Raw genomic sequence first — 18,608 nt, 5'->3', positions numbered from 1 at the left:
TGTACATGACGTTAGCCAAAGGCTTGGTGCCAAGCGCGATAACTAACCTGCAATGTCCTCTACTAGTCAAGCTCCCTTACTGCAGTCCTGGTGGTTGTGTATTGAACAACCCTTGTGGTGCATTTAAGTTCCGTATCGTCTCCTCCCATGACTCCCAGTTAAACTCCTCATCGACTTCCATGCCGTGGTCGTCGCTAATAAACATGCCGCCAACATTAACGCCGCCCGTTGGAACTCCTGGTGTCGGGGCGACATTAGGTGCAGTTGCGGGTAATGGGTAATTGTTTGACCACTCCCAAGTCCCGAATCCCTGTTGGTCATTGGGCGGAGCACCGTGTATGTGTGGCGATTGCCGTTGGTCGTCTTGGTGCTGATGTGGCTGCATGTGTGAGGGCACGACAGGCGGGGCTGCAGCGCGATGCATAGCCTGATTACCAGGGGGGATGGGCATGGGGCTGTCATGCGGTGCCATCTGCATGTTACCCATCATTCCTGGCTGCGAATTCTGGTCGATGAGGTTCCATAGGACCATTGTACTCATAGGCTGGTTCATCATGATGTTGAGCCCAATTGGCTGCTGCTGCTGCTGTTGTTGTTGTTGCTGTTGTTGTTGCTGTTGTTGTTGTTGTTGCTGCTGTTGTTGTTGTTGCTGCTGCTGCTGCTGCTGTTGCTGCTGTTGCTGCTGTTGCTGCTGCTGTTGCTGTTGCTGCTGCTGCTGTTGTTGTTGTTGCGGCGGTGGTGGTGGCTGCCGTATAGAATTCAGAATATCAGAAGGCGGATCATGCGATTGCTTAGGTGCCATAGGGCCTGCAACGGGTTGATCATTTGAAGCATACGCCTGCTGCATGCTTTGCAAAACGGAATGCGTCAACGCTATTGGGGGCGTCTGGCTATTTGACGTGGGCGGGGTAGCAATCATGCTGCCAGAATTTGCACCCACGAGGGTGAGCCACCTTTCACGCAACTCAGCAAGCTCATAATGCAGGTCCTTAGAGAGTGGAATGTACCTTTGTGACGAAATCATGCGGTCTTCCATATCAAGCTTCCTAACCTCCATAGGATTGGCCTTCAGCCTTTCGATCTCTGCATTCCGATTTCGTGAGGCCTTTGCAATGAGCTTGCGCAGGGGAAGCCACACCGTCATATGATTAGGCTTCTTAGCAAACTCCTGGACTTCTTTCTGGTTTAAGGCCCTAGTGACAATGTCCCAGCCCCGTTCCATATTGGCACTCCACGGCCTGTGGCTCACTTCCATCAGGACAAAAGCAATTGCGTGCCACTGCGTGTAGGTGGCAAATAGCCAGCGCCACTGACGGAACCGCTCCTGGGTATGAAGTTTAACATTGCACTCAATGATCTCGACCGCCGCCATATAGACACGATCGTTGTATTCTGAGTGTTTGGAGTCCTTGGAAATAGGCCCCTTTGTCTTGCTGTTGACACTTCCACTCAGTAATAGTGGCTGATATATAACAAGCGACATCTTGGCAACAACAACTCGCACAATCATAGCAGCTAGAATAAGGCATGAATTTGTTTCCATCTCGGGACATTGAAGGTAGGTGGTCTCAATGTGGCGATGCATTTCAACAAGCGTCTCTTCGCGTTCTCTGATGCTCTGCAGTGCGTTAGGCTGGCCAAGAACTGGCGCCCTATCACTCATGGCAATCATTCTCCGGCAGAGTTTGGTGATCTCATGGCGCACCAAGACCAGAGATATATCTGTTGTGCCTTGACAGGGCACAATCTCGCTGGATTCGGGTCCAAAGTCAACATCATTTATATTGGCAGGCATCTTGGTATCACAATTGAAGACAAGAGCGGATGAGTCTGTACCACTTTCTTCGGAAGCGCGCAAGTCAAACGCGCAGATAGTCCACCAAATGCGGCGACGCATTTCCACTTCGTATGGGGACAAATTGAAGTTAGTTCCATCCCGCTGTAGGCCCAGGGCCTCAGCGAGCCTAACAGCTACGGCAGTCATGGTCCAGCAATATCGGGAATCATCTGACGTTCTGACCACCGTAAGAAATAGAGCAAGTGCGTTAATAATCGTCAGATCGGGAACAGTAAGAAACTCAGCTTTAGCCAGAGACTGCTCGAAGGCAAACCGGTATTGATTCAACAAACGCTCCTTGCTAGCATTGAACCGTTTTTCAATCTCTTCATCTTCCAAAGACGTTATGGCAGCAAAGTAGAAGGCGAAGAGCATGGCTTCTTTCTGAATAGGGATGGCTGTGTTCCCCATCTGGACCTGGTTGATGACAACAGACCAGGTAGGAACATGGATAACTTTGACGACAGGCTCAACATTGGTGCAGTATGTCTTCCACAAAAAAGGGATATCTGAGGCCCGCGGACGGAGCTTGGAGAGATCAACAGTAGAAGAGCGGTAGCCAAAAAAGAAGCCGTCATGATTATCTGTGCCGCTGGCAATGGAGTTGTGGAACGATTCGGGGGTTCCTCCGTCGGAATACTCTGAATCTTCTGACAAAGAATGAGCGTCGTGACGAATTTCGTCGATCTAGATGGCAAATTTCACGGGTTATTATTTGCTGTGGCAAATACATGGGGCATCGCAGCAAGTGCTTGTTAAAGAATAAAAGCAGAAAATGGGAAGCGATTTTTTGTTTACCTGCTGTGTCAACTTTGACCAGAATGCGTTTGCGACATATTGCCCCTTAGCTTTATCACTAAGCACGAGACGGCCAAACTTGTTGTTGAGGGTTGAATCTTTTCCGGAACCTTCTGCAGCATCTTCTACTCTAGACCGCCTGGGGGCATTCCTTGTAGTGCTTTCATCTCTTGCCGAGCAAACGGATCCGGGAGTACCGTGGACTGGTGACGCCAGGCCCTGGTTAGGGCTGTTTGGACCTGGGGCAGTGTCTGGAGAGCCACCAACGCTTTGTCTACTCAAGTTCTCGGCATCTAGCTGGCCGCTGAGTTCCTCGACGACACTCTCGAGCTTGCGCAGGCGCTTGAGTAATTGGGCCTCGCGCTCGCTGGGATTCTTGATGGGCGCATTTGGATCTTTCAAACGGGGCCGTCGAGGAGCCCTTCCAGGGGCGGGAAACACGCATTGGATTTGGTTGCGCCGACAATTGGAGCATGGCATGAACTTGTCACACCGCACTTTTCTGCGACGACATGTGATACAACTTCGAGGATTCAGCTCAGACGAGAGAGAAGCCAATAGAGAAGCAGGGGGTTCTTCTCCGGGGGCTAGGATAGTGACACCAGGGCGCGATGAAGCGGCGGGAGGGGCGACATTGGCCGTAGCGGGGGCATCGGCGGAAGCGGAGGCGGAAGGAGGAGCGGGAGTGGAAGCAGGAGCAGGGGCAGGAGTGGATGACGAAGTAGAGGGAGGAGGGATCAAGTCTGGGTTTGGAGCAGAATCTGGGGCAGGAGACAGCCCGGCAATAGATGAGCCGGCATCAGAAGGCGCCGTGGGGTGTGGGTGTGATGTATGGGACATGGAAGATGACAAGAGGGAAAAGAGGGGAGGGGGAGAGAGGGGGAGGGGGAAGGGGAAGGGGACAAGAGGGAAGGAGAAATGTTTCGCCTTGTAGCGAGCAAGATTGTTGTGTGTCTATGATCTCAGCGAACGACAAGGTGCAGGTAAGCAAGGAGTAAAATGAAAAGCGGGAAAAAAAAATAATAAAAAATAAGGATAAGAATAAGGATGAAAAAAAAACCAAGACCTGTACGTATATGCGATGGGACAAGACTGGATGCTTATGAATCAGGGAAACCACCGCAGTAAAGGAAAGAGAAATAGTGGGCAGGATTGATACAAGAAAAGCCAATACTCGAAGTTAGACTCGATTGGTATTGTCAAGGCTGGACTCGAGTAGAGGGAGCGCAACAAGGCAAGGCAAAGCAAGCCAAGGCGAGCATTGACCTTCGCGGGCAGGCTTCGTACTAGGGAGCAAATGGGCTGCCAAGGCAGGAGAAGGTGTGGATATGAGACTGAGGTTGAGACTCCGTGGCTAGGCTCTGATGCAGCAAAGGAGGGAGAAGAGCGATGAGGTATGAATGAGGAGACAGGGCAAAGAGTGAATCGAAGATGGTGGCAATAGCCAGCCAAGGAGGCAGGGACCGAGGGACTGATGGGGAGGGATTGACACAGGAGGGAAAAAGAGCCACCAAGAAAGCCAGACACTGGGGCGGAAAGATCACGTCAACTGGGAAGCCGTAGGCTGTTTGCTGGCGACCGAGACTCGGAAGTTGATAGAATGCAAGAGAGAAAGTAGCGTCTGCCAAGCAACGCAGCACAACGCAACACAAGGAAAGTCAAAGTAGGTTCACAGGGAAAACGACGCAAGCGGAAAGAGACAGATAGAAGCGATGATGTGGTCACAAAATTTGAGCTGCAAAAAAGGAAAGAACCGCAGAATGGGCGTAAGAGAGGAAAGCACTGGAATGGAAGTTTTGCTGCGAAAATCAAATCGCAGGGGAAGATTTGCCGTTTTGCTTTGCCTTGCTGCTGCGATTTTTAGCGGCAAGGCGGAGCGAGAAGGGGGAAAGCAGAGGTTAAAAAAAAAAAAAGCAAAAAGGAAAAGGAAAAGCGGTTCTCTATTAGTGAGTTGGCGAGTCGATGAGGTTAACTGGCGTAGACTAGAGAAGTGAGAGAGATAACTAACCTATTAAAACCCAAGGGACAAAAATTACAAGTGACGCATGTTCTTTCCTAAGTGCTTGGGTGGTGCGGAGATAGGGAAATCAGCGAGAAAACAGCTGCCTTGTATATCTGTACCTTTTGGTGTCTGTGGGTATCCATCACCTTCCGCTCTTTTCTTCTCCCTACTGCCTTCTCATATTAGAGAGAGGCTTCTATACGTACTGGTTGGTCCCTTGCCCCTTCCCCGTTCTCGCAGTGCTCATATCCAAACAAGATATAGTAGTTACTGCCCCACAAACCCTGCAAGAACAAAACAAGAGCAAGGACAAGAGCAAGAACAAAGAACCCCCATTTTGGTCGCAAACCTTGTTTTTGCAGTGCACTCGCCCTGGCCAGATAATCGGACGTTCTTACTGAACGCGGCGTGTGAGCTTGAAGAGGAAACTCTCCGGCAGCCGGCCATGAGAGAAAAGGTTCCACTACTCTGGGAACTAGCAGCTGTTGAACGGCAAAAGCAAGTTCTGGCAACCAGGGAAGCCGGACGGGCGTCCCAGTACAGAAGGAAGAAGGCAAAAGGCCTTGTCAAAGCAGTGAGGAAAGGACAAAAAAAGAAAAACAAATATTAAAGCAAAAACAAAAGACAAAAAGTACATTACATGCCTAAAATCCCAGTCTAGCCTGTTCCAATGCCGCTAGGTCTTCCTGTCAGGAATTCGGGTGTTGGGGGCTTTGACCGCTGCAGCTGCAACTACAACTCGCAACTGCAAGGACCCACCGCCAAGGTCGAGGTTGTATGGAAGGTACATACGCACTAACTATACTATTGCATTACGGAGAGTAGCATGTAGTATAGAGGTCGCCTTCCTTCCCTGTCCTTCCTTCCTTTTCCCCCATCCTCCTTCTCCTCCTTCTCCTCCTTCTCCTCCTTCCTTTCTTGATGCGCTGATCACCAACAGCTCGTTTGCCTAATGACGGCAACCCCGCTAACACATTTGGATGACTAATCCTGCAGCAGTCGAGAAAATAGCAAACAGCCAGCCCAATCAAAGCCTACAGCACAGGCCTTGTGTTGCACTAGCCTTGCGCTAGCCTTACATGGTTTGGATGGCTCTGCATCTATTTCTGCATGGGCTTTGCGGCCATTCAACATCAGACCCAGGCATTTGTTCATTTACTCACATTTCTTGGGATGCTGGTTGGTCCTTTGTTTCTTCTTTGTGAATATGCAATGTAATGCATGCACTGCACATGCGCACGAACATGGCCATGCATACATGGCAAAGACAGGTAAACAAACGCTTCTACCCCCAAGCATGCGCCTCTCTAAAAAGTTCTTTCTCCTAACGTGTCTTATCCATCTCCTCTTTCCTTGGCTGTCCTCAGTGGTCCACTCCCGCCCCGCCCTGGTCTACCGCAAAATCCACTGATTGTCTACCTAGTAAGAATTGGGGGAGGGGCCTCGAGTTCTCTAGTGGCATAGGCCCCCGGAGAATTCTGCCGCCGTAATAGATGGTCTGTGCAAGCCGCCAATTACAGGTCTACTAGCCTCGTCCTATCTACAAGCTAAGCTGGTCCGGAACTCGGGGCTGGGCTTGGGCTGGGCTTAGTCTGTTTCTCCAAGTCTAGGTGAACAGGAAGGGAGGAAGCGGAGGAAGAGGAGTCCCTAAAGTCCAATGGTCCAAACAGCCACGGCCAACTGTCAGTCCCGAGGCTAAGATAAAGATGGATAAAGGCGAAGACAGAAATATTGGGAGCAAACTGCCAGGCCAACTTGCCGACGGGGACGGCATTCTTTCTCTGTATGCCATCCCATCCGCCTAGGGGAGCAGTGAAAGGTGGAAGATTGGGCGACGAATGGTGATCCTCTGCTAACCCCGTTAGCTTGGATCATGACCCTTGAAAATTTTCCGCTGGCAACCAGCAGTCTTCGTCTTTTTAGAAACCCCATGCCCACCAATCACTTATCGCTGGTTGGTGAGTAGACAGACCCCCTTCTTTTGGTCGCTGCAAATCACATTGACAGCGTGCCGGCTAATGCAACGAGCATCTAGGTTCTCTCATCTGCAAAATGCAACACCAGCCAACTGAACGGCAAACTAACCAACCAACTAACTAACCTGGCGCTCTTATTCCCGAACAAAACCGCACAACAATGCGGCAACCCTGCATCTCAGCCTCAGTTCCCAGCCCAAGATCCGTTTTTTCTACGTTGCTCGCAGTCCTAATGTCGATACAATGTGACGTAAATACCGCCCTGTTAGTTAGCATACAACCCCGTATGTTGGTCTGCTGCTTGTCTATCATATATGATGACTCTACATTGGATAATGCGGCCCCTTGACTGGGATATCCGGTTTTGCGGGAAAAGGTAGGACTAGATCCTCAACCTACGTTATAAGGCACAAGTTACATGGCGCTGTATAGATTAGTAATGGGTGATAGCACGCCACTTCCGCCCAGAATTTGCCTTCTATTGCTCTTTTCTTTTTTCTTTTTTCCTCTTGTAGGAAAATGCAGCCAACCAGACTCTTGGATAGCCTTGCAGCAGTCGTCCATGTGCCTACCCATCCGTTAGGCTATCTCTTTCTGTGTTTTGCGTCTCTGCGATAGCTAGCGATGACGTATAATTTTAGGTTGATGCTATATGGCTTATAGTATCAGTATTTACCTCAGGAAGCACGGCCGACAAGCAGCCAAGCTTTGTACTACACAAACACTTGGATGCACAATAATAGATCGAACCGGACACCTATTGCTCTACCAACTAGGCCGAAGGGAGAAGCATAGTACAAAGGGAGTCAAGTGGAAGAAGGCCACCAACAACAACGTACGACGAAAAAGCCCAACCCATTTTCTCCCCAAGAGAGCGCATAAGATAAAGAGAGAGAGGCTTACCTAGCTAGCCAATTGGGCTGAAACGAGAGAAATACTTTCGAAGATGAGAACGCAAGAGATAAGGTTAGGCTGTATATGCGAGGCCATCTTTCTACGTCGAACCTGGGCGAATTCTCATTGTCTTACCCAGCCATAACCTTACCTTGCTTGACTCTAGCCTCTCTCTTTTTAAGTACACGGCCGTTTTTCTTTGGCAGTAATCAACAAGTCTCAGAACAGATTAGTCAGCCAGTATCGTTCTTGAATCTATTCTCAGCCTATTCCCCGAGTAGATGCCGAGTATATGCGATTCCTTGTGTGAAGCTAGATTGGCCCGGCGAACTTTCTTTTTGTTTCTTATTCTCTTTTTTGCCAGATGTATGACGGGCAAGACAAGACCGGCCGTGGGCATTTGAAGTGCCGCAAGAAGTATTTTTTTGCTCTCTTGCTGTTTTCCTCTGGGGGGCGTTACTTTATTAGTGGTTTTTCTTTTTGGGACTCCTGATTCACACTATCACGAACAAGACTAGACAAAACCGAGAGGGAAGCAAATCAAATGCCGCACTTCGGATTCATCAACTTTACGCTACTCGAGAGAGGACTCAGCGTCATCGCGGAAATTTGTCTCCGTGAAAACGAAATCGGAGGGTCGAGTCTCTCTCCCTTCAGCTGAAAAAACAAACAGCAGAAATAAACGAAAAAGGAAACGTTCGAGGTGTTGGAGATGCTGCTTGTCCCCGACGAAAAAAAAAGAATTAAATAAAAATAAAATCAAGGACTCATTCCTCGCAGCCAAAGGATGTTGTTCAACACAGACAGCCGCCGCCAATCTTTTCCCTTTCTTGTCGCGTCCTGTTCTTGCCATTGTGCCACAGAAGCACAGACAATAAACAAGCAAGGCCCTCACGGGATCGTGATCGTTTCTAACATCGAGGAGAAGAAGAACAACTCTGTTGGTCGGTCGGTACAGCAGCGCGCCATATCACCAACTGGCCGAATGGTCCAGCAGCAGTTTTGAGCGACACGCTGCACACAAGGAAACCCCAGCCAGGGAACCCAGCATCAGACACAAGACATGATCGCATAGCGCATTGCCTCCCGCTCCTCTTTCCCAGTCTTCTTTCGACATTCATTTCTCTTTACTGTCTAGCTCGATAAATGCCTGGTATTGGGATTGACCCGGGGGTAGCTTGAGTCACACTAGACCTATGTCTCATGATCTGTTAAGAACGGTGGGTGAAACTTGTCGCAACCGTGGGTGACTTGCACAAGAGAAATAGAAAAGAGCATTGCATGCACTGTACAGTCCATGTGGCAAGCCCTAACCCTTAATAACGATAACATCGTGGGTCTGGCTGTTGCACAGGTTCTGCGGATGACTTCCCTCTCCTGTCGCCTACTTTGTTTCTTCAAGTCCCTCTCGCGAAGTTTTAACACGTATACTTCAAATGCGTGTCTCGGTGTTTCTGTCCCCCCGCCTTCTGTGGTACGATATAGCGTCTGCCCTATCTCGTTCTCTGACCCCCTCCCTTTTGTTCCGCATTCTTTTATTGGCTTGCTAATGTTACAATTACTATGCATTCCTTCCACATGCAGTGTTTCTTTCTATTTTACACATTCGAGTTTGCTTTAGGTTCTTATGAGAATTAACTGGTTGAAGCACTTGTATTTCCTTGGAACAAACCGATCTCCTTGGCTTGTTCCGTTATTTTCATTGCTCGCAGGTACACAGGCTGGATGGTTGGCGAGATAACTGATAGCTGGGAAAGTTAGCGGGGGAAATGTCCATACCCACACCAAATCACGCCAAGACAGACATACAGCCTCTCTGTCTTCTGACCGTCTCTTCGTGTGTGTGGTGTGTGTGTGTGTGTCTATGTCTGTCTGTGTCTAGGTCTAGGTCTGTGTCTGTGTCCGTGTCTGTGTCTGTGTCTGTGGCTGTCTCTAAGTGACCCGCTAGTCTTCCACCGTCAGCTGAAGATGGGCTCCGCGGTTTTATGTGCGCTAGACTTCTCTAGACCGACTCTTGCTTCCTGTTATCGCTAGCCTGAACTAAAAAGAAAAGCAGCAGTAAGAAGCCTTGTCTTTGGTGTTGCCACCCAAAGCACCTCTGCGGTCAAGGAGACACAACTGTCACTAGGTCTGCATTCCCTTGAAGGATACAATAAAGCTGAAGATTTGGCTTGTCCAGAAAAAGCCGACTCTGCTCTATGACGCTGATACTAGCAATCGCCTATCCAGCTTGTATGGTTGTAGAGACAGACTAGTTGCTTTGCCTCAGGCTAAACTGGCGGGTGGAAGTTTAACTCAAAAAAACATGGACATTAACTTGCCTTTGTGGAGGCTCTACCTTGACAGATTGACAGGCCAGAACGTAAGCTGATGGGATAGGGTCAAACCCAAGGCCAAACCCGGCCGTCCGTTGCCATCTCACACAGCCCGGAGTTCACTTATGTAATATGCTACATGCTGGCTCCCAGCTCTGCGACTCGGCATCATTACTTTAGATGGGGCGTGCCATTCGAAAGCAAATCCTCTATGTTCACGTAATATAAACACGACCTACTGGGATCTAGACCCCAAATGATCTTAAGGAGAGACAATGGCAAGGGAGCACGCAAATAACGCTAACACCACCATCGATAAGCAGCTGTAGATGTAACTGCGGTTTCTTTGCGCGCCATCATCTGTGCGGGGCCCCATGGCGTTGCCCGCCTTCACCTCTCTTGATTCCACCTCACTTGATTTGCTCTGGCTGTGCGTGTCTCGGCTTAGCACTGCGAGATGCACTGGCTGGGGAGGAGCAAGCACGGCACTGGATGTAGTAGATGAAGCAGAAACGCCTTTAGCATCGTGGGGGGTACAAGACAAATCTTGACTGCTATCCCGGGCGCTGTTTAAGGCATAGCTGGGCTGAGCTGCACCAGCCCGGGGGGGGGGGGGGTGTTTGGCAAATAGAGTGAAAACAACGTAATCTGGTACGCTGTGCTAGCACCTAAGGGAGACGAGGAAAGAATTAAATGTACGAAAAAAGATTGTGCTGCTATAAGCGAGAAGTTCTGGCCAAGCAGGACGGAAGTAGATAGGCTAAAAAGTGTTAGATAGTTAATATCACTAGTAAAACAAGCAGAAAAAAAAAGACAAAAAAGTCGAATAATTGAATAAACATGCTTTTCTCCGTTGACAATTGCAGCTGAGATCAAGTCAAATTTTGCACCGGCTAGTTTTGTTAGCTATTTCCTATGCACCATCTGAACCTTGGCCTAAAGAATCACTCCGACTGACCCCAAAGGGCTCCAAGGGCTCAATGTGCCTCTAGAACTAACTAACACGCTCAACAGATCCAGGCTTCCTCTTTCAGCTCTTGCCAGTCCTTTCTCAGACCTTGCACGGAGTACTCAGCACTAAAGAGGCAGAGGTTTAGACACCGCTTCTGATTGGCTTGCACTAATACATTTGTTGCCGAGGAGGAAAAGCTAGAAGGCCATAGATGGAGTCACGAATGAGGCCGGGTGTACACTATGAGCTAGATATGGTTGTATGCATGTGTGCGTGTGTGCGTATGGCCTGACACTGATGCTCGCTTGTCTATCAACCTACTGCAGAACCTGTCCAGGAGGCAAATAATGGTAGCCAAGACAATCACCGGTCCTCCTTGGTACCAATGCAGCTGCGAGTATAAGAAGTGCTTAGTAGTCTCCCCTTGGCACCCTCTTTTCTCTTCCTCGACACCATTCCCATATTCACCCTTATAGCTGCCTTGATCCCCATAGCCACTGCTTCGTCCCACAAGCCGCGATTTGTATACGGACTGGGGGAACTACTATATAATCTTAACCACTTTCTCTTCTCTGCTTCTCTCTTCCTGTCACGCTCCCCATACTGGACCGGCTATAGCTGCCCTTTTGTCTAATCTCTCTCTTTGCCTTCTCTTTTCTCCTGCGTAATACCTCTTCTCCTCTAAAATAATCCTTCACAATGCCCGCTGCACCTGCCACCAGGCGTTCAGGCCTATCGGACTCAATTCGCAATGAGCTGGTCGCCGCTATCGCTGAGTTCTGCGGCACCTTTATGTTCCTATTCATGGCCTTCTGTGGTGCACAAAACGCTCTCAACTCTTCCACAAACTCACCCGGAGCCAACGATACTCCCAATGTCCCCACATTGCTTTACATCTCCAGCTGTTTCGGTGTTTCGCTAGCAGTGAACGTTTGGGTGTTTTATAGGCTGTCTGGCGGCATGTTCAACCCTGCTGTATGTGCCAACTCTTTGTCTTTTCCTGCTTTCTTTTGCTCTTTCACCTTTCCTTGTTTGCCTGGAAGTCGGTGGCTGGGTTGTATGTCTCTACCCTTGGCACTAACCATTTACTGACTCTCTGCTTAGGTTTCTTTTGCTCTGGCGCTTATTGGTGCCATCACTCCCCTCCGTTGCGTTATCGTCATGGTGGTACAGATCGTCGCTGGCATTGCTGCCGCTGGCATGGCCGATGCCTTGCTTGACGGCCCTCTGAAAGTTACTAATACGCTGGGTGCTGGCACTAGCATTACCCGCGGCCTTTTCTTAGAGATGTTCCTGACTTCCCAGCTAGTCATCGTTGTTTATTTCCTTGCCGTCGAAAAGCACAAGGCCACCTTCTTGGCTCCTATTGGAGTTGGAATGAGCGTTTTCATAGCTCACACGGTCGGTGTCTACCTGACCGGCTGCGCTATCAATCCTGCACGTGCCTTTGGCCCTGCCGTCATTGATAAGTTCCCCGGCTACCATTGGATCTATTGGCTGGGTCCTTTCATGGGCGCCCTGCTCGCTTTTGTCGTCTACAAGGTTTTGGTCGTTCTGGAATACGGTACTGCAAACCCCGGCCAGGATGGCTACGATTGGGAGATGAACTCTCTCCAAGAGCAGTGGCTTATCCACGGTAATCACGTTCACCACAAAGTCGGCCCTCCCACTTCGTCTGACGGTGCTGCACCCCGCCCCATGGCTGGCAACCACATGGGCATGCAAGACGTATAAATGCAGTAAAATCTGCAATTCTGGTGGAGGGCGAATGTAGGGCGAGCGGTGGAACTTGAGTGAATTGTCCCACACCACCCGCCCACGCTCTATGCCTTTGCTACACAACATGCACGCAACATGGCAAAGCAGTCTGGGAATGGCTTGGCTCTTTCCTGCTCTAAGGGATTTATTTTGGATTCCAGACTAGGCATTTGGTCTTGGTGTGTGTTGGTTCTCCCTATAGAGCCATATATGCTTGCTTCTTTTGCCCAGACTTGGGGTTTCCTTTTTGGGAAGGAAATATAGCGACACAAATTCTTTGATGTGGTCGAAGTGGTTGCAATAATTTGATACGAACTGGCGTTTGATCTCGGGTTAATGAGACATAGATAAATGTAATAATGGTGGTGGGTGGGATTGAGGAGACGCTGACATCTGTCTTTCTGCTACGCCCAGCCACTGAGCGTGGGGAAGGGGGGGAGGCGTATTTGACGGGCTTTTGAATTAATCATTGGTAACTTTGACCACGAAGACAGAATGGATATTATACACCTAATAACGTCAGGCTGTTGTCTTTACCTTGTATGTATACAGAGCCAGCTGGAACTTGTTCTTTAAGACTGTTCCTCCCTTCTGCTATGGCGCCGCCTACATGCGCGCCCCCAATTCTTTTATGCGCCCCCTCCCTTGTTGTTTTTTGCTTACCTAAGCAATTTTTTGGCTTACCTAAGTATGATTTTGCTATGACCAGCAAGCAGACTACAGATACAGCAGATGGAGGCAAACAATACAGTGAAATTTATTGATTCAATAGATCTGAATATCTAAGCGGGCATGTCCTCGAAGCCATTGTATGGCCAACCTGATAACACTTGCTACATTTAGGGGCTTTCCTTGTCCTAGGCTCAACATTCTCAAATCCAGACGGCTCACGCCTCGTACTTGAGGCTGGCTGAGTGGGTGTTCTGAAAGTCGGACACCTCCATGGCTCTAAAATAGGCTGCTGATAAAGTTGATTTCGGTTTAGATGCCAATGAGGATGAAAATATTTAAGGGAAAGATTCCGGTTTGTCTCCTGAAGTAGCTGAAGAGTGTGGACACAGGGTAGACCAAGAGAAGATGTGAATGATTGGGTACAAGCTTTCAGAGGCTTTCCAAGAAGTTGCCGCTGCTCTTGGACTTTGCGTAAAGCCTGATGCGAGACCCAGCCACGGACAGATTCAAATGGTGCCACAGGGATATCTAGAGGCACACGTAATTTCTGGGAGGTTTGCATTTTGTGAAGCTCTCTCATCTGACCCAAGATTGCGTTTTTAATGGCTTGCCAAGCATCGAAAAGATCAAATCTTGAAGTTCCCAAGTGTGATTTGATCAGCCAGTGAATTCCTTCAACCCTTGAGGTAGCGGTATTACCAAAATGGAAATACTTGTCCACCCATGCTTTTACAAGTCGTTCCTTGTGTGGGTTGAGCCAGTATGTCAAGACATACCCAACTTCTTGAAGGTGTTGTGAGGTGTACTGACGCCGAAAGTCTTCAACACGGGTCTTGTACGTCTCTTCGTCTGGCGATGCGATTATGGAGTGCCACCATCCATAAAACTCCTCCCATGCCTTGGTCTCCGGACTGTCGGGTGACTCATTGCGCTTAAGGCCAAAAGCTGGTTGGCAGTGTTGGAGAACTGCCTTATTGGCATGCCAAAGGCAAAGCAAGGCAGCAGCAGAAGGGAAATGAATTGGAACAGCATTCATAACTGCTTGACATCGATCTGTGAGAACAACAGAAGGAAGTTCTTGTTGGTATAGAGACTTCAGGTGTTGTAATGCCCATAGATAGTCATCCTCCGTCTCTCCTGAAAGGAATGCGAAGGCGATGCAAAACGATTTCTGGAAGGAATCGACTCCGATCATATCCAGGAGCGGCATAGAATACCGATTTGTCTTATATGTACAATCAAGTAACAAGACATCTGGGTTCTCTAGTAGATATGCTATAGAGCTAGGATGCGCAAAGAAAAGAGCTGTTAAATGGTTTTCCGAGTCAACCCGAACTTCGCACCTAAAGCCTTCTATCTTGAGCTGGTCGATGAGGGCTTGTACGCTGCTCTGCCCTTGGCGTAATTCTCGTCTCGCAGCTGCAATTTGATTGCCAATGTCTTTTGCAGTTGCAAGAGTATCTGAGGTATTATATAGATACGTCCTGATGCTTCGAGGGGCAACTCCAGCCGTTACTAGGCCCGAAACTGTAGATATGTCCTCTGTTTTGAGAGTGCGATGTATGGGATGTGCAGATGGGTCGTCGCTTGGCGGATGATTATGCTGGGCAAATTCGCTGCCTGGCCGGTAAGTTAGAGTCCAGCCACCGTCATCTGGAGATTCTTTGGCTAATACTGAAAACTTGCAGCTAGTTACTCGACTTGAAGTTCGGCGTTTTCGTATGGCTAAAGGGTTTGGCGGCTTTCTAGATCGATCGCAAGCAACAACAACTTTTGTCCGGCCATTTTTAGTCTTTTTAGACTTTCCAGTTGTGAATGCATAGCCTCGAGGTTTCGCCCAGGCATTCGCAGCAGCAAAGAGAGCTTCGCGAGACTCGTAAATCCCTTCAGGGGGAAGGATATCGTCTGGAAATTGACTGACTTGTAGTGCCTCTGCATTGTCTGCTACTTCATCTGCTGTGTTGTTTGCATTTACAGCATTTAAAGCGTGTGATAAAGCGTCTGTCTCCATCTCTATCTGGTTTATCTGGTGTATTTGATGTGGTGTATGTGGTGTATTTGGTTTCATGTATCTTCTGAATTTGCATCGCTGTTGAGGGGTCAAAATCATACTTAGGTAAGCCAAAAAATTGCTTAGGTAAGCAAAAAACAACAAGGGAGGGGGCGCATAAAAGAATTGGGGGCGCGCATGTAGGCGGCGCCTTCTGCTATCGCCCGCTTACGTAAGGGCTTAGACATTTCCAGTCGCTTATGTGCAAAACGCGCAATTAAAAGAGCAAAAAAGGAAAGTAAGACACAATATAAGTTAGGCCATCAGGGTGGAGTAGCTGGAACAGCAGTTGCATTGGGGCATATCAACAAAACTTGCCCGATTCGCAGAGCCCGTCATCTATCGCAAGCTGACCACATGCTGCTGCGACCTGGGAGTTAACGACATGTCGTTTGTTGTTTGTTCTAGGCAACAAGGATATACATGCGTAGGATTGCCGAGAGCAAATCTTGACGCTCGCAATGTCAATTGATCGGCGCCTCCCCCGCGGTCAACCTGATCAGTTGCATCATCAGGGATTCCTCTGGCCTTTTTCCTGGAGCCTCGTTAACCCACGTGATAGAAGGGAAAGCAGAAGGTATAGCAACATAAATCCGTGAACCTACTCCCTAACGTCAGGCTAACTTCAATAATAAGGGATAGAATAACGGCGAGGCGGAAGGGATGGGGCAGGATGGAAGCGAGGCAAGGGGAGAACGAGGTATGGAAAGAAAGAAAACGAGAAGAAAGAGAGAATCACTAAACCAACTCAAATAAAGAAGGAAGCCGAGTCCAAAGCTTCCTATTTTTGCCGATCTCCTGCTGTTTCAGGACTCGTGCCCAGCCCTGTGTAACTCTTACCTCACCGGCCGGTTCCTTGTGCTTAGGCTTTTGCACTAGGCGAGATGGGATAAATGAGGAGAGGGAAAAATAGAGCCAGGAGCAGCAGGGAATGAAAGGAAATCCGAAGCAAGGCACAGTGGCCATCAAGGGCAGGCCCCCTCGAAGCATCACTGCTGAGGCAAAGCAAAAGGCTGTCCCGCCAGAGCCTTCTATGGTGACCCAAGATGATTTACAGCTGGCCGGCCATTAGAATCGTGGCGCCTCTAGGATCTTGAACCTATTTTAATCATGTTGTCACTACAAGATGTATCGCTCGCAACATTTTCCTAATGGCATAGGCTGTTTATAATTCTTGTTTTATTTCATTACCTAAGATACTTGATATCGTTGACTCATGATTGAGATGTTTCGTAAAAACAAGCCTTGCTCTTTCCAAAAACAAAGTTCTTGCAAAGTCCGTAGTCATCCCTAGAAACCCTGTTTTCCATGCTAAAACGCCTCCTCTATCTCATATTTATCGGCCAACCCGGATAACACCAGCGGCCATTAGCTTCTGAATCTTGGTGCGCACGCTGGGGTTGCGCATGTGCTCCTGAAGAGCTGCAGGGTCGCCCTGGGCCTGCTGGAGAATAGCGTTCATTACAGGGTCCTGCATGATGGACATGATATCAGGGTCACGCATGATGCGCTCGCGGGTCTGGGCCTCGGTCTCGCCATCACGGGCAGAGTACATGGCGGAGTAGGCTTTCTGCATCTGGGTCTCAATCTCACGCGTGTTGGCGCCGCCGTGGTGCTCAGTATCAACTTCCATGGCCTGCTCGCAGGCATCAACCGACTTGGAGTACTCGCGCATGGTGAAGAAGGCCTGGGCCTTGCGAATGTAAGCACGAATGAACTTGGGGTCCTTCTTGATGGCTGTGTTGCAGTCGTCAATGGCACTGGGCAGCTCGAGAAGCTTGGAAAATGCGGCCGCACGGTTGCTGTAGCCGCGGGGATCTTCGGGGGCACGCTTCACCATCTCAGTATAGGCAGCAACTGCACCAGGCCAATCAGCATCCTTGAATTTAGCGTTGCCCTCCAGGCGGGCCTCCTCGGCCTTGGCAGGGTCAATGTAAGCCAGGCGAGCATCCTCCACGATCTTCTTTTCGGCAGCACGCAGCTTGTTGACCGTGTCAGGTGTCCGGTGCTCCATGAGAGATTTCTTGTAGTTGTCAATAGCTTCCTGCATCGAGCCCATCTTCTCGTAAGCAAGACCGATGCGTGCGTAACTCTTGGCAATCATCTTGAAGTCTGCAAACATCTGGCGACCCTCCTCAACGGCTTTGCTGCAGGCTTCGACACAAGCTTTGTAGTCACCCTTCTCAAAGTTAGCGGCTCCAAGGTTGTTTAGGTAAGTGATGTCTTTGTATAGCTCCCATGCCTTGTTGTAGTGGACAATGGCAGCATCAAAATTACGATTCTTGTAGTGTTGAGTTCCGGTCATCTTTTCCTTGTCAGCTGCCTCCTTAGCCTTCTTCTTCTCAAGCTGCTCCTCGTCAAGCTCTTCCGGCTCAGGCTCGGGGGCAGGCTCAGGAGCCTTCTTAGGGGCAGGGGTGGGCTTAGAAACAGGCGGGGCATCAGACATGGGCATTTCAACAATATCAGCACCCTCCGGAGGAGAGTCGCGCACATCCATTTCGACACCCATGGCAACACCTAGAACCTGAATCATGCGAGGGTCACTGAACAAATCGGGAGAGCCCTCGGGGTTTCTCTGCAATTGCTGGATCTTGGCCATGAAGCTGGGGTCGGAAAGGTAGGAGCTAGTCTTGGGATTCGCAGCGAGTTTGGCAATGAGGTTGGGATCGCTAAACATTTGGCCAAGGCCAGGAACTGGACTCCCGCCAACCTCGGACTGCATGGCCTTAGTGACAGACTCCAAGCCACTCTTCAGCTGAGCATTGTTAGGGTCAACCTTCAGTCCAGCCTCGTACGCATCGTTGGCACCAACTAGATCACCCTTTCCGTGAAGAGCAGCACCCTTGCGACCCCAACCTTTCGCCCAGTCAGGCTTCAACTCAGTGGTCTTGGTGGCGTCGTTCAGAGCGTTTGTCCAGTCCTTCTTTGAAGCGTAAGCGGCAGATCTGTTACTGTATAGAATGTGGTTCGAGGAATCAATAGCAATAGCTTCGGTAAACTTGGCACTATTTCATGATTGGATAAGTTAATATGTGGGGGATAAACGTAGACTGACGATGTGAAACAAGGGACTACATGCATCGCTGCCCCTCCAACCATCAGGCCAAAAGCTGACTCACGAGGAGAATCGTGGAAGGCTTTGGTGTGCGACTACTTACATAGCTTCGTCAAAGTCTTTGGCGGCAATAGCCTTGTTGCCCAGAGTCTTGAGCTCGTCAACAGAGGACATTTTGATGGCTATGAAAATTCAACAATGAAGGCAGGTTCTTGATGGTATGACTGAGTCGATATGCGGCAGAAAAAAAAAGGAAAAACTGGTATCTTGAAAGTTGGCAAAATAAATGACTTGGAGAA

At 49.3% G+C, this 18,608-nt stretch overlaps 4 protein-coding genes across 4 annotated transcripts; 1 reads left to right on the top strand and 3 right to left on the bottom strand.

Annotated features, from left to right (window-relative positions):
* Nucleotides 1–76: 76 nt before the first annotated feature.
* Nucleotides 77–3,475, bottom strand: HOO65_010409 (Bikaverin cluster transcription factor bik5; the record flags this gene model as incomplete). Its single annotated transcript, XM_071005340.1, has 2 exons — nt 77–2,524; nt 2,636–3,475. The coding sequence occupies 2 exons, from the start codon at nt 3,473–3,475 to the stop codon at nt 77–79; spliced, it is 3,288 nt and encodes a 1,095-aa protein (XP_070862231.1).
* A 7,998-nt stretch (nt 3,476–11,473) lies between these two features.
* Nucleotides 11,474–12,508, top strand: HOO65_010408 (Aquaporin-1; the record flags this gene model as incomplete). Its single annotated transcript, XM_071006019.1, has 2 exons — nt 11,474–11,749; nt 11,879–12,508. The coding sequence occupies 2 exons, from the start codon at nt 11,474–11,476 to the stop codon at nt 12,506–12,508; spliced, it is 906 nt and encodes a 301-aa protein (XP_070862230.1).
* Nucleotides 12,509–13,899: 1,391 nt separating this feature from the next.
* HOO65_010407 (mutator-like element transposase) lies at nt 13,900–15,215 on the bottom strand (the record flags this gene model as incomplete). The annotated part of the gene is made up of 2 exons (XM_071005871.1): nt 13,900–13,930; nt 13,981–15,215. The coding sequence occupies 2 exons, from the start codon at nt 15,213–15,215 to the stop codon at nt 13,900–13,902; spliced, it is 1,266 nt and encodes a 421-aa protein (XP_070862229.1).
* Nucleotides 15,216–16,590: 1,375 nt separating this feature from the next.
* Nucleotides 16,591–18,483, bottom strand: HOO65_010406 (Heat shock protein STI1; the record flags this gene model as incomplete). The annotated part of the gene is made up of 2 exons (XM_071005628.1): nt 16,591–18,259; nt 18,413–18,483. The coding sequence occupies 2 exons, from the start codon at nt 18,481–18,483 to the stop codon at nt 16,591–16,593; spliced, it is 1,740 nt and encodes a 579-aa protein (XP_070862228.1).
* Nucleotides 18,484–18,608: the final 125 nt, after the last annotated feature.

Source organism: Ceratocystis lukuohia (assembly GCF_044167205.1).
Source record: "Ceratocystis lukuohia strain C4212 chromosome Unknown Supercontig1_pilon, whole genome shotgun sequence".
NCBI classification, from domain to species: domain Eukaryota; kingdom Fungi; phylum Ascomycota; class Sordariomycetes; order Microascales; family Ceratocystidaceae; genus Ceratocystis; species Ceratocystis lukuohia.
This window is presented reverse-complemented; position numbering and strand designations above follow the sequence as displayed.